General features: G+C 40.8%; 1 protein-coding gene across 1 annotated transcript; it reads right to left on the minus strand.

The window, feature by feature from the left end:
- Positions 1–10551: 10551 nt before the first annotated feature.
- LOC105219929 (ATP synthase subunit beta, mitochondrial) lies at positions 10552–12552 on the minus strand. Its single transcript, XM_011196280.3, has 4 exons — positions 12395–12552; positions 12131–12186; positions 11814–12072; positions 10552–11755 (listed from the first exon to the last, which is right to left on the minus strand). The coding sequence occupies exons 1-4, from the start codon at positions 12456–12458 to the stop codon at positions 10614–10616; spliced, it is 1521 nt and encodes a 506-aa protein (XP_011194582.1). The 5' UTR covers positions 12459–12552; the 3' UTR covers positions 10552–10613.
- Between the last annotated feature and the right edge of the window lie 383 nt (positions 12553–12935).

Here is a 12935-nt window from a genome sequence, read left to right on the forward strand (position 1 = left end):
TTTATTTTTCGATTGATAACACCGTTCAATTAAACGGGGAACCAATTAACCATAGGTTCAATTAAACGAAAAGTACTGTACCAAACCTACCCCTGTACCCCTGCAAACGTTTTAAGGATAATGATTTAAGGGCATGCGCTTGGAATTTCCGGACCCTTAATTGGGAAAGTGCCTCTGCCCAGCTGGTTGATGTCCTCATACGACTAAAAAGGCTGTCATCACCACCATCCAAGAAGTGCCATGAACGGGACAAGGAAGAAAGTGAGTCCATGTGACATCTACTACAGCGGCCATATAAAGGAGCGCAAATTTGGTGTTGGATTTTTGGTGGGAGAGAGACTCCGTCGCCGAGTCCTGGCATTCACCCCGGTGCGAGGTTCTTCAACATATCGCTTATTTGCGCCCACGCCCCAACGGAAGAGAAGGACGATGTGACCAAAGATACTTTCTAAGAGCGTTTTAAACGCACCTACGAGCGCTGCCCCCGCCACGATGTGAAAATCGTGCTTGGCGATTTCAACTCTAAGGTGGGTAAAGAAGGTGTCTTTGGCACAACAGTCGGAAAATTCAGCCTCCATGACGAAACATCGCCAAATGGCCTGAGGCTGATCGACTTCTCTGGGGGCCGAAATATGGTCGTCTGTAGTACCAGATTCCAGCACAAGAAAATTCACCAAGCAACATAGCTGTCTCCTGATCGAAACGCGTAACCAATTCGATCATGTTGCGATAGACGGAAAACATGTCTCCAGTGTTTCAGACGTGTGTACGCTCCGAGGACCAAATATAGACTCGGACCATTATCTGGTTGCAGCGAAGATACGCACCCGCCTCTGTGCAACAAAGAACGCCCGTCAACAAACACAAGGAAGGTTCGACGTCGAAAAGATGCAATCGCAACAGACAGCCACGAAATACTCTATTCGACTTGCTCTCCTGCTCTCTGAGAGCACTCATCACCATCTCGGTATAAGGGAACTGTGGACCGGCATCTCAAACTCACTGCGTAACGACCACAACATGTGCGAGATACCGATAGCTGAAGAGAGAAGCGAAGGTTTCAAGACCGGAGCATCCTCATATAGAGACCAAGGTGATAATTTGGTAACCGATGTCCAGGGCATACTGGGATAATGGAGGGAACACTTCTCCGACCTGCTCAATGGCAGTGAAAGTATAACACCAGGAGACGGCGAACACGATTCCCCAATCGATGACGATGGAACAGATGTTCCATTATCCGACCATGAAGAAATTTGAATAGCAATTACCCGCTTGAAGAACACAAAGCGGGGGCCGAGAGATTACCGGCAGAGCTATTCAAATACGGCGGCGAGGAACTGATAAGGTGCATGCATCAGCTTCTTTGCAGAATATGGTCGGAAGAAAGCATGCCTGACGATTGGAATCTCAGTGTGCTCTTCCCAATAAGGATAAGCCTCCTAAATATATTGTATAAGGTTATACTGAGCGTACTGTGTGAAAGACTAAAGCCCACCGTCAACAAACTGATTGGACCTTATCAGTGTGGCTTTAGACCTGGAAAATCCACAACTGACCAGTTATTCACCAAGCGCCAAATATTGGAAAAGACCCGAGAGAGAAGAATCGACACTCACCATCTTTTCATCGATTTTAAAGCTGCCTTCGACAGCATGAAAAGGAGCTGCCTTTATGCCGCGATGTCTGAATTTGGTATCTCCGCAAAACTAATACGGCTGTGTAAGTTGACGTTGAGCAACACCAAAAGCTCCGTCATGATTGGGAAGGACTTCTCCGAGCCGTTCGATACCAAACGAGGTTTCAGACAAGGTGACTCACTATCGTGCGACTTCTTCAATCTATTACAGGAGAAAATAATACGAGCTGCAGAGCTAAATAGAGAAGGTACAATCTTCTATAAGAGTGTATAGCTGCTGGCGTACGCCGATGAGTTCTGCTTTTTCCCGCCTGGATGAGGAAGCGATGCGAATGGGTCTGGAGGTGAATGAGGACAAGACGAAATATCTCCTGCCATCAAACAAACAGTCAGCGCATTCGCGGCTTGGCTCCCACGTCACTGTTGACAGTCATAACTTTGAAGTTGTAAATAGTTTCGTATACCTGGGAACCAGCATCAACAACACGAACAATGTCAGCCTCGAAATCCAGCGCAGAATCACTCTTGCCAACATGTGCTACTTTGGACTGAGTAGGCAATTGAACAATAAAGCCCTCTCTCGACGAACCAAAATTAAACTCTACAAGTCGCTTATCATTCCCGTCCCGCTTTATGGTGCAGAAACTTGGACGATGTCAACATCATATGAGACGACACTAGGAGTTTTCGAGAGGAAAATTTTGCGCAAGATTTATGGTCCTCAGAACATAGGTAACGGCAAATACCGCAGACGATGGAACGATGAGCTGTACGAGTTATACGACGACATTGTCATAGTTCAGCGAATATAAAGACAGCGGCTACGCTATGGTCATGTTGTCCGAATGGACGAAAACACTCCAGCTCTGAAAGGGGAAGGCCTCCACTCCGTTGGAGGGGCCAGGTGGAGAGCAACCTGGTTACACTTGGGATCTTCAACTGGCGCCGAACTGCGAAGGAGTGAGAGAAGTGGCGCACTATCATCGTTTCGGCTATAACCGGCTAAACGGTTGCAACGCCAATCACATACATACATTTGCAACTATAATAATTAAGATGTATTCATATGAGAATTAAGGAGTCGAATTAAATTGGTTTAAATCACACTTTCAAAATAGATGTCAAAGAACGAAAGTTAATGGAACGTTATCAGAGTGGGGTAATGTTGAGAAAGAAATTCCTCAGGGATCAATTCTAGCGCCAATTGTATTCATATTATAGAACGATATAGAACTGGTAATACAAACATCTAAAGTAATCCTATATGCTGATGACACTCTACTATATGCAGAAGGGAAAAATGAGGAGGAATGCAGGTAACTTAAATTTAATGAAAGTAAAACGAAAATTATGGAAATAAATTTTAGAGGGACATTTGACTTAACAATAAATGATATAAGTATTCAAAAACATGAGATATTTAATTCTTAGGTTATAGAATATGAACTAAAATTCAATGATTATATTTGTAAAAAAATTTAAAAAAAATTAGCATATTTTAAAAGGATTCGGAAAAAATTGATATTATGACAATAATAAATATATGCAATGTGATCTTTAATCCACATTTTGAATATTGCTCCACTATTACATATACATGTTCAAATCAAAAACATATGGTAAGCCTCCAAAAATTGCAAAACAAAGGAATGATAACTATTTTACAATGTAATAAGTACACACCTATAAAACCTTCGCTTTCGATTTTTCGTTTTGGCGTTGCCAACTACCGAATATATAATTTAGGTTTTAGTGACAGGGACTAAACACACAAATTACAGATGTTACCACTATATTTATTGCCAAGTATGGCCTCTGAAAATAGTTTAGGGCTTACACCAGAAAATCCATTTAGGAACAATTCTAAAATTACAAGAACGCCTCCTAATGGAAAAACTGAGGTCCCCACCGCTGCTGAATCAGCAAAAAGTTGTGAAATTGCTAAGCAAGTAAGCAAAAGCTCAAAACTAGCCGAAAAAGGAAATAATACGGAAACAGTGCATATTTTTAGCCAGTTGGGTGGTAAAATAAAAGAGTTGGAACAAATGATGGCTGGCCAAAGGCACGTTAACCAGGCAATGAGTGACCTAGTCAGCGGCATCATGAGCCTTCATGAACGATGAGAGAACATGGAGAATACCACACAGAAGACGATGGTTGGGAGAGCTACTCAAGTATCCACTATTTTTCAAGACATAAATACTCCAAAAAGGCTGCGGCAGATACCAGGCAATCTAACTCCAACAAAAAAGTCAAATAATGTGGTTGAAAAAGTGCAAAGTTTTCAGTGAAGCTGTGAATTTGATTTCAGGCGATACTACGGCTAAATTCAGCGCAAATGAAAAATGGGTGCATGTTGCAAAAAAAAAGGAGACCGAATGTAAATAAAATAAGATCGAAACCAGACGCCATCTTTCTAACGAAAAAGGATGGTACGTCCTAGGCAGATATTCTCCGGAAAATAAAAAGTGACAGCGGCCTTGAGGAATTGGGTTCAAATGTAACCCACATCCGCAAAAAACTCAAGGGAGACTCAACTCTCAAAGAGCTGAAACGTTCCAAAGCTCCCTAGAGGGAATGGTGGGAGAAATGGCATTGGTACAGCAAAAATCCCACAATGTCACTATTGTGTGTAAAGACCTCGACGAAATAACGACCCCAGAGGAAATTTGCGAGGCATTGAAAAAAATTTTGGAATCCAAGACATGGGGAAAGATAACATCCAACATATACGGAAAACCCGTAGTGGTACACAAATAGCTCTTGTGTGCCTGCGTGCCCAAGATGCTAATGCAGCACTTAAGTCGAGAAAGATAAAGATCGGATGGACGGTCTGTCGCCTCCGGGAATATTGCCCTAATTCCCGTTGCTTCACAGATGCTTCCAACTGGGCCACATGGCACGAAATTGTTGCAACCCGACCGACAGGTCTTCTTTATGCACACGGGGTGGAAACGCGGGGCACGTGGCAAAGGTATGCACAACCGCTCCTGTAAAGGAGAACACTCAGTTTTGAGCACGATTTGCCCCAAATATCAGGAGATGATGAAGTCACTAAAAAAATGAAGATATTGCAGCAAAACTTAAATCACTGCGCAGCAGCACAAGAACTGCTAAAACAAATCATAGTAGAAGAGAACATTGACGTTGCACTACTAAGTGAGCAATATTCACAGCGTTCGAAAGCACTTGGGTGACAGACAAAACTGGCGAGGCAACAATATGGTCTTGTAAAGGACAACCATTTGTGTCCTGCGCTAAAATAGCGTCAAATGGTTTCACATGGGTAAAGTTGAAAGACATATATACCATCCTATTTCTAACGAAAAAGGATGGTACGTCCTAGGCAGATATTCTCCGGAAAATAAAAAGTGACAGCGGCCTTGAGGAATTGGGTTCAAATGTAACCCACATCCGCAAAAAACTCAAGGGAGACTCAACTCTCAAAGAGCTGAAACGTTCCAAAGCTCCCTAGAGGGAATGGTGGGAGAAATGGCATTGGTACAGCAAAAATCCCACAATGTCACTATTGTGTGTAAAGACCTCGACGAAATAACGACCCCAGAGGAAATTTGCGAGGCATTGAAAAAAATTTTGGAATCCAAGACATGGGGAAAGATAACATCCAACATATACGGAAAACCCGTAGTGGTACACAAATAGCTCTTGTGTGCCTGCGTGCCCAAGATGCTAATGCAGCACTTAAGTCGAGAAAGATAAAGATCGGATGGACGGTCTGTCGCCTCCGGGAATATTGCCCTAATTCCCGTTGCTTCACAGATGCTTCCAACTGGGCCACATGGCACGAAATTGTTGCAACCCGACCGACAGGTCTTCTTTATGCACACGGGGTGGAAACGCGGGGCACGTGGCAAAGGTATGCACAACCGCTCCTGTAAAGGAGAACACTCAGTTTTGAGCACGATTTGCCCCAAATATCAGGAGATGATGAAGTCACTAAAAAAATGAAGATATTGCAGCAAAACTTAAATCACTGCGCAGCAGCACAAGAACTGCTAAAACAAATCATAGTAGAAGAGAACATTGACGTTGCACTACTAAGTGAGCAATATTCACAGCGTTCGAAAGCACTTGGGTGACAGACAAAACTGGCGAGGCAACAATATGGTCTTGTAAAGGACAACCATTTGTGTCCTGCGCTAAAATAGCGTCAAATGGTTTCACATGGGTAAAGTTGAAAGACATATATTTCGTAAGTTGTTACGCTCGTCCTAGCGCATCAATCATTCAATTTGAAGACTTCCTTCTAGAGCTGTCTTTAGAAACTCGGGTAAATCGCCAGTAATAATAGCGGGTGATTTTAACACATGGTCGACTGCTTGGGGCAGCAGAAGAACAAATCATCGTGGACGTTTGATACTGAAATTGCTCAGTCAAAATAACCTTACTATTATAAATAATGGGACGCAAAACACTTACCAAAAAGGAACTTGGGAGGCGTATTAAGTTGATGGTGACGGACATATACACGAATAGCGACCACATGACTATTATTGCAGAAGTCTCACCATGTAGAGAGTCGGAACATCTCAGCAGGAACAAGTGAAATAAAAGAAATTGGAAACCAAAAGTGTTTGATACCGACGTTTTTGCGGTAGTCTGGCTTGCAGCAAATTCCCCATGCGAAGACGCTGCCAACCTGGTATCCGCGGTTCATAAAGAATTGGTCGCAGCACGCGACGCAACTATGCGCAGGACACCACACCATTTTGCCACTCATCCAGACGTTGCCTACAGTGCAACCAGGGTGGCGAAGACGAAAACAGCCTCAGAGAAGCGTTTAAATGGCATTAGAAGGACCTGAAGTCATCTATCACCTGTAGTAAGAGAAACTGCTTTAGAAAGCTCTGTGAAGAAGCAAACGTAGACCCCTGGGGAACAGCATACAAAATTTGCATGTCAAAATTTAAAAAGAAGACGCAGCTACCTAAAAGCGCATCATTTATGAGGAAAGTTGTAAAGTGCAACGTTTGGTACTAATCCCAAAACCAAAAGAGCCACGAGATGAACCCTCATCGTATTGACCTCTATGTATGCTCGACACAATGGGCAAAGTGTACGAAAGCATAATAAGAAACATCTTGGAATTTGCAATCCAGGAAGCCGGCGGATTATCAGAGAGACAATACGGCTTCATAAAACGGAGATCCACTATCGACGCGCTAAAGGAAGTCGTTGACAATGCAAGGAGCGCAGTAAGTGGAAAACATCGGAAAGGTGGCATAAAAAAATACTGCGCGCTGATAACCCTGGTTGTGAAGAATGCCTTTAACTCAGCGAAATGGGCAAGCATAATCAAAGCCCTTTACGATATATGAGCCCCTCAATACCTCATAAAGATACTAATGAGTTATTTTGAAAATAGAAAGCTGATATTCGACATGGACGGAAGGCACAAAGAGCCACTATATTTCAAGTGGAGTATCACAAGGATCGGTGTTAGGTCCCCTATTATGGAACCTTATGTATGACGGGGTGCTAAAAATACCTCAAATGCAATGAATACTATGGTTCTCTTCCATGAGTTTGGAACTTGCCGAGCACAAAACAGAGGTATTGCTTAAGCACTAGAAAAATTGAGGATAATAATAAAAAATAATAATAAATAATTACCTCACAGCCACAGCTGACGTACCTAGGAGTAATATTGGATTCCAAACTAAAATTCAAAGAGAACCTATCGTACACTTCAAGTAAAGCAAATAAGGTGTACAACTCCTTATCGAGAATGATGGCAAATAGAGGCAGAGTGCGTTCCAGTCGGAGATTGTTAATTGCAAAGGCGATGAGCTCCATAATCATGTATGCGGTGCCAATATGGATCCAGGCGCTAGACATAAAAGCGTATGCCAGGCCGACATACACAATACATAGACTAACAGCCATAAGAGTAATAAGTGCTTTCCGAACTATATCTAGCGAAGCAGGGAAGTGAATTTGCGCGACTGCATGAATTACCAGCGCCTCATACAAATACAGAAAAACTAGAACAGAGAAAATTGAGCTTCACAATGTGGCAGCAACGGTGGGAAACCTCGACCAAATGACGGTGGACCCACAGACTGATACCTGACATCCATTCGTGGATATATAGAAAGCTTGATTTCCACCTGACCCAAATATTAAGTGGTCACGGGTGCTTTAGAAGTTACCTATGCAAATTCCGTCATGACGTTAGTCCGTATTGTCCGGTGTGTGCAGAGTCCGTAGAAGACTCTGAGCACGAATTATTATATTGCCCTCGCTTTTTAGATATAAGGGAAAAGTTGAAATCAACCATGGGTGGGAGTTTGACGGTGGAAAATTTTACTGCACTTATGTGTCAGTCCTCGGATAATTGGAAAGCTTTTAGCGAAGCGGCAGCTTTTATTAAGACAGAACTGAGGCATTTGCAACAGATTAGGCGTCAGTCAGTCCGTGCTATAGAGGAGACTTAAAAGCCTAGTCACTCCCACGAAGTAATACTTAATCCGGTGGTTCTGTGGGAGAGTCCTGTGTTGGGAGTAGGTTAGGTTTAGCGGATTAAAGTTCCGCACTTCGGCTTTCGATGCTTCCCCCTACTATAAAAAAATCCCTATAAAACATATGTTAGAAACATTAAAATGGCTTATTATGTCAAAAGTCTATGTTTTACACAGTTTTAAAAATGTTTAATAATTTACAAATGCAATTATAAATGAAAAAATAATAATAATTCGTTAGAAATAAGACAAAAAATGATTAAATTTGTAAATATATTGTAAAAAGTATTTTTATACTAATAAAGTTATAATAATAATAATAATAAAATAATCATTCGAAAGAACATGATTTGGCATTTACAGTTCAACTTCCCTAACTGGAATCACCAAAGTCCACAAAAACACCTCGAGTTAGAGGGACTTCCGAGTTACGGAAGGTAATTTTATGCAATTTGACTTCTATTGCCAATTAAGGAGTTCGAATTATAAAGAACTTCGACTTATGGATGTTTGCGTTACGGCAATAGTATATTTTTTAAGATCGTTTTGTCAAATGTTGACCGCGACTACGTCTCAGCTGATCCATACGTTGAGTACAATTTTCAATGACTCGTTCGAGCATTTTGACTAGTAACTGGTGTATGACACGCGTCTTAATTTGCTTCAAAGCTTGAATCGAAGCGGGATTGTTCACCTAGACTTTAGACTTTACATATCCACACAGGAAGATTGGCCATCGGCGCCGTCTTGTTGAAACTAAATGTCGCCAAGCTAACGAGCTTAAATTGCAGGCACCTATTTGATGCCAGTTCTCATCGACATTTCAGTCCGAGTTGCTGCGAACGGCGCCGAATGCACTATCCACTCTCAGCTACAGCTGGTATATTTTCTTCACTGCGTGATGGACGTGGTCTATTCGATCGAATATTATCCAATAACGTCTGGATCTCAGCTAGATGATGGTGTTGCCTATAGAACGCTCAGTAGGCCTCGTATTTTGTCCATAAGTTGAGCGAAGTGCGCGAGACACATGCTTTACAGAACGTGATTTTTATACTCTCGCAACAAAAGAGTTGCTAAGAGAGTATAATAGTTTTCTTCACATAACGGTTGTTTTTAACATCTAAAACTTAATGAATTAGATATAGGGTTATATATATATATGTAGGTCAGTGAGACGAGTAGATTTGAAATCCGGATGTCTGTCCGTCCGTCTGTGCAAACGATAACTTGAGTAAAAATTAAGATATCTTGATGAAACTTGGTGCACATGAGACGGTTGGTATTGAAAATGGTCGAAATCGGGCCCCTACCACGCCCACAAAATGGCGGAAACCGAAAACATATAAATAATCATAACTATGCCATAAATATAGCTATAAAAGTTAAATTTTACACTAAGGGTCGCACTATGAAGAGGCATATTTGGATGTAATTTATTTGTGAAGGTGGGCGTGGCCCCGCCTCCAAATAGGTATTTTGTCTATATGTATCTCGCAAACCAATAAAGCTTTATATTTAAGGCCCATATCCCATACAAAGGTTACAAACACCAATTTTACAGGAGAAGTTGCAGAAGAAAGGTCCACTCAGGCGTAGCATTGCTCACTTATGGGTCAAAAACTATATCTCAGGAACTACTTTAACTCGTTTAGTTTTATTACTTACAAACAACCGTTATGTGAACAAAACTATTACTATTTATTTAGTAACTCTTTAGTTGCGAGAATATAATAACAATATAGCTTGACATGACATTAGGTCCTCGGAGCGTGCGAACACCAAAAACCTCGGAGACATGTCATCTATCTCAATGATCCCACCTTTCATCACCGAAAAAGCACATCGCCGGCAGGTACTAACGAATCAAAATGGCAAACCAATTCTGATTTTCAGTGATGTCACAGAATCTGATTGGATTTTCTTCTTTTCGAATATAAGCAAAACCAATATTCGAATCACATGTGCCACCAGTATTAGTACTTATTTTTATGTAAAAATGTACATATTTAAATGTACATACATATATATTCTTTAACTTTTATGTATAAAGTTAGGTATATCCATGATCTAATCTGAATTACCTTCAGATTGAACTTCTTAGAACATTTTGATTTTTTTCCGTTGAATTCAATAATTACGTCATTTAGCGTTCTTAGCTTCTCTTATAATAAATGAATTTTTCTAAAGTGTTTTAATGGCAAATCAAAATAAATTTGAACTAAATATATCAAATCTGTCAGCCCTGAAGTTCTTGGTTTGTTTCTGATAGCTAAACCGATAAAACTGGTTTCCATGACACCTAAAACCTATAAATACCGCCCATAACGATCAATATGTGGAAGCATGTTTTATTGATTTCTGTAACTTCGATTTTGATATAACCAATCAGAAAAAACCGCTTAAGCCATAAAAGAAAAAACATTGAAATGGACTTCGTATCAATCTTTATCGGATTTATTGTTTTATTAAGTTTAATAGAAATTTCGAATTTAGGCAGCTTCTTTAGCTAAGCGTTCTGCCTTTTGCACGACTTCTTCGATTGGTCCAACCATATAGAAGGCGACTTCAGGCAGATGATCGTATTCTCCCGACAAAATTTGAGTGAATCCCTTGATAGTTTCTTCCAATGGGACTAGTTTTCCAGCATGACCAGTAAACACTTCTGCGACCTGGAATGGTTGAGACAGAAAACGTTGAATCTTGCGAGCGCGAGCAACCGTAAGTTTGTCTTCTTCAGACAACTCATCCATTCCCAAAATAGCAATAATATCCTGAAGAGATTTGTAATCTTGCAAAATTTTCTGGACACCACGAGCTACGTTGTAATGCTCTTGGCCAATAATGTTGGGGTCCATAATACGAGATGTGGAATCCAAGGGATCCACAGCGGGATAAATGCCCAATTCTGCAATGGCACGCGATAATACAGTTGTAGCATCCAAATGAGCAAATGTTGTTGCTGGAGCAGGATCGGTCAAATCATCAGCCGGCACGTAAATAGCCTGTACGGAGGTAATGGAACCCTTCTTTGTAGTTGTAATACGTTCCTGCATGGAACCCATATCAGTGGCCAATGTTGGCTGGTAACCCACAGCTGATGGAATACGACCTAACAAAGCAGACACTTCTGAACCAGCTTGGGTGAAGCGGAAAATGTTGTCAATGAAAAGCAGTACATCTTGTCCCTCCTGATCACGGAAATATTCAGCAACAGTCAACCCAGTCAAGGCAACTCGAGCACGAGCGCCTGGGGGCTCATTCATTTGACCATATACCAAAGCGACTTTCGATGTCTTATCCTTCAATGAAATGACACCAGACTCAATCATTTCATTATACAAATCATTGCCTTCGCGTGTGCGTTCGCCTACACCGGCGAATACAGAATAACCACCATGAGCCTTAGCTACATTATTAATCAGCTCCATAATCAATACAGTTTTGCCGACACCAGCACCACCGAACAAACCAATTTTGCCACCCTTGGCATAAGGGGCTAATAAATCGACAACTTTAATGCCAGTTACCAGAATTTCTTGTTCGACAGACATCTCAACGAATTCTGGCGCTTCAGCGTGAATAGGTGCAGACTTATTGGTCGGAATCGGACCACGTTCATCAATAGGTTCACCTAAAAATGAATAATTAATATAAACTACGCAATAGGCAGGCGTATACCATTCATTTACCAATAACATTAATGATACGACCCAACGTTTCAGCACCAACTGGGATACGAATTGGGTAACCAGTATCCAGAACCTTTTGTCCACGTACCAGACCCTCCGTACCATCCATAGCAATTGTACGCACTGTGTTTTCACCCAAATGTTGAGCGACTTCCAACACAAGGCGCGGAGCACGATTTTCCACTTCCAAAGCGTTCAAAATTGGCGGCAAGTCATCGTCGAACTGTACATCGACAACGGCACCAATTACAGCTACAACCTAATTTATTATGTAATAAATAACATGTAGAATAACACAAACAGCAAAAGGTACATACTTTGCCATTAGCCCCAGCAGCAACTTGGCCTGCGGCTTTTGCAGCCAAACCACGAGCTAAAATAATTAAATAATATATTAATTTTAAACTTTATTCATAAGATATATGTATATATAGAACATAACAACACTTTAATGCAATTATTAGACACATTATGTAACCCAAATGAAAGTTACACTTTTTAGTGACGGTGAAATGTTTCACAGATTTCACTTTCATGAAATTTAATATTATTTTTATATATTACGTTAATAAGCTACTCACTGGTTTTACATAAAATCGGGAAAAGATTTTTATCAGATTTTGAAATAGCCCTCATCGCGAACATATTGCTACCATTCGATGTACTGGAATATTAACTTAGAATGTTGACAGACCTACTGACAGCACCAATTGGAATTATGCAAGGCGAATTCAAGCACAATTCGCCTTCAACACAGTGTTACCAGCTCAAATTCGCACGTACAATTTCTACGCATGCTTATCTTTATATTTTGCATATATGGGGCATTCTCTGGAAAAAAAGCCACTTGGAAAAAAAAGTTCTTTATTATCTTTGGCAATTATATATCTTATAGTACATGTAAAACCTAAAATAAAACATATGGTTTTAGGTCTGTGTAACGCGGGGTTGCCAAATTATAAGGGGCCAAAGTTTTTTGTAAAAAAATTTTCGAACCGCCATAACTTTAAAACTAATGAACAGATTTTAAAACACCACGTGACTTTGTACAGAATTTCTCAAACTTTGAAACTGTATATCGTAAAAGATATTTTTTAAGATATTTTCGAAAAAAAATCGAAG

This window comes from Zeugodacus cucurbitae, chromosome X (assembly GCF_028554725.1).
Source record: "Zeugodacus cucurbitae isolate PBARC_wt_2022May chromosome X, idZeuCucr1.2, whole genome shotgun sequence".
Lineage (NCBI taxonomy): Eukaryota > Metazoa > Arthropoda > Insecta > Diptera > Tephritidae > Zeugodacus > Zeugodacus cucurbitae.

Bases quoted from the DNA above. Each gene is read 5' to 3' on its own strand.
- LOC105219929 (XM_011196280.3), bottom strand. From the start codon at position 12,458: ATGTTCGCGATGAGGGCTATTTCAAAATCTGATAAAAATCTTTTCCCG. The intron at 12,187-12,394 runs GTGAGTAGCTTA...TAATTATTTTAG, and splicing joins CCCGATTTTATGTAAAACCA to CTCGTGGTTTGGCTGCAAAA. The intron at 11,756-11,813 runs GTAAATGAATGG...ATTCATTTTTAG, and splicing joins TCGTATCATTAATGTTATTG to GTGAACCTATTGATGAACGT.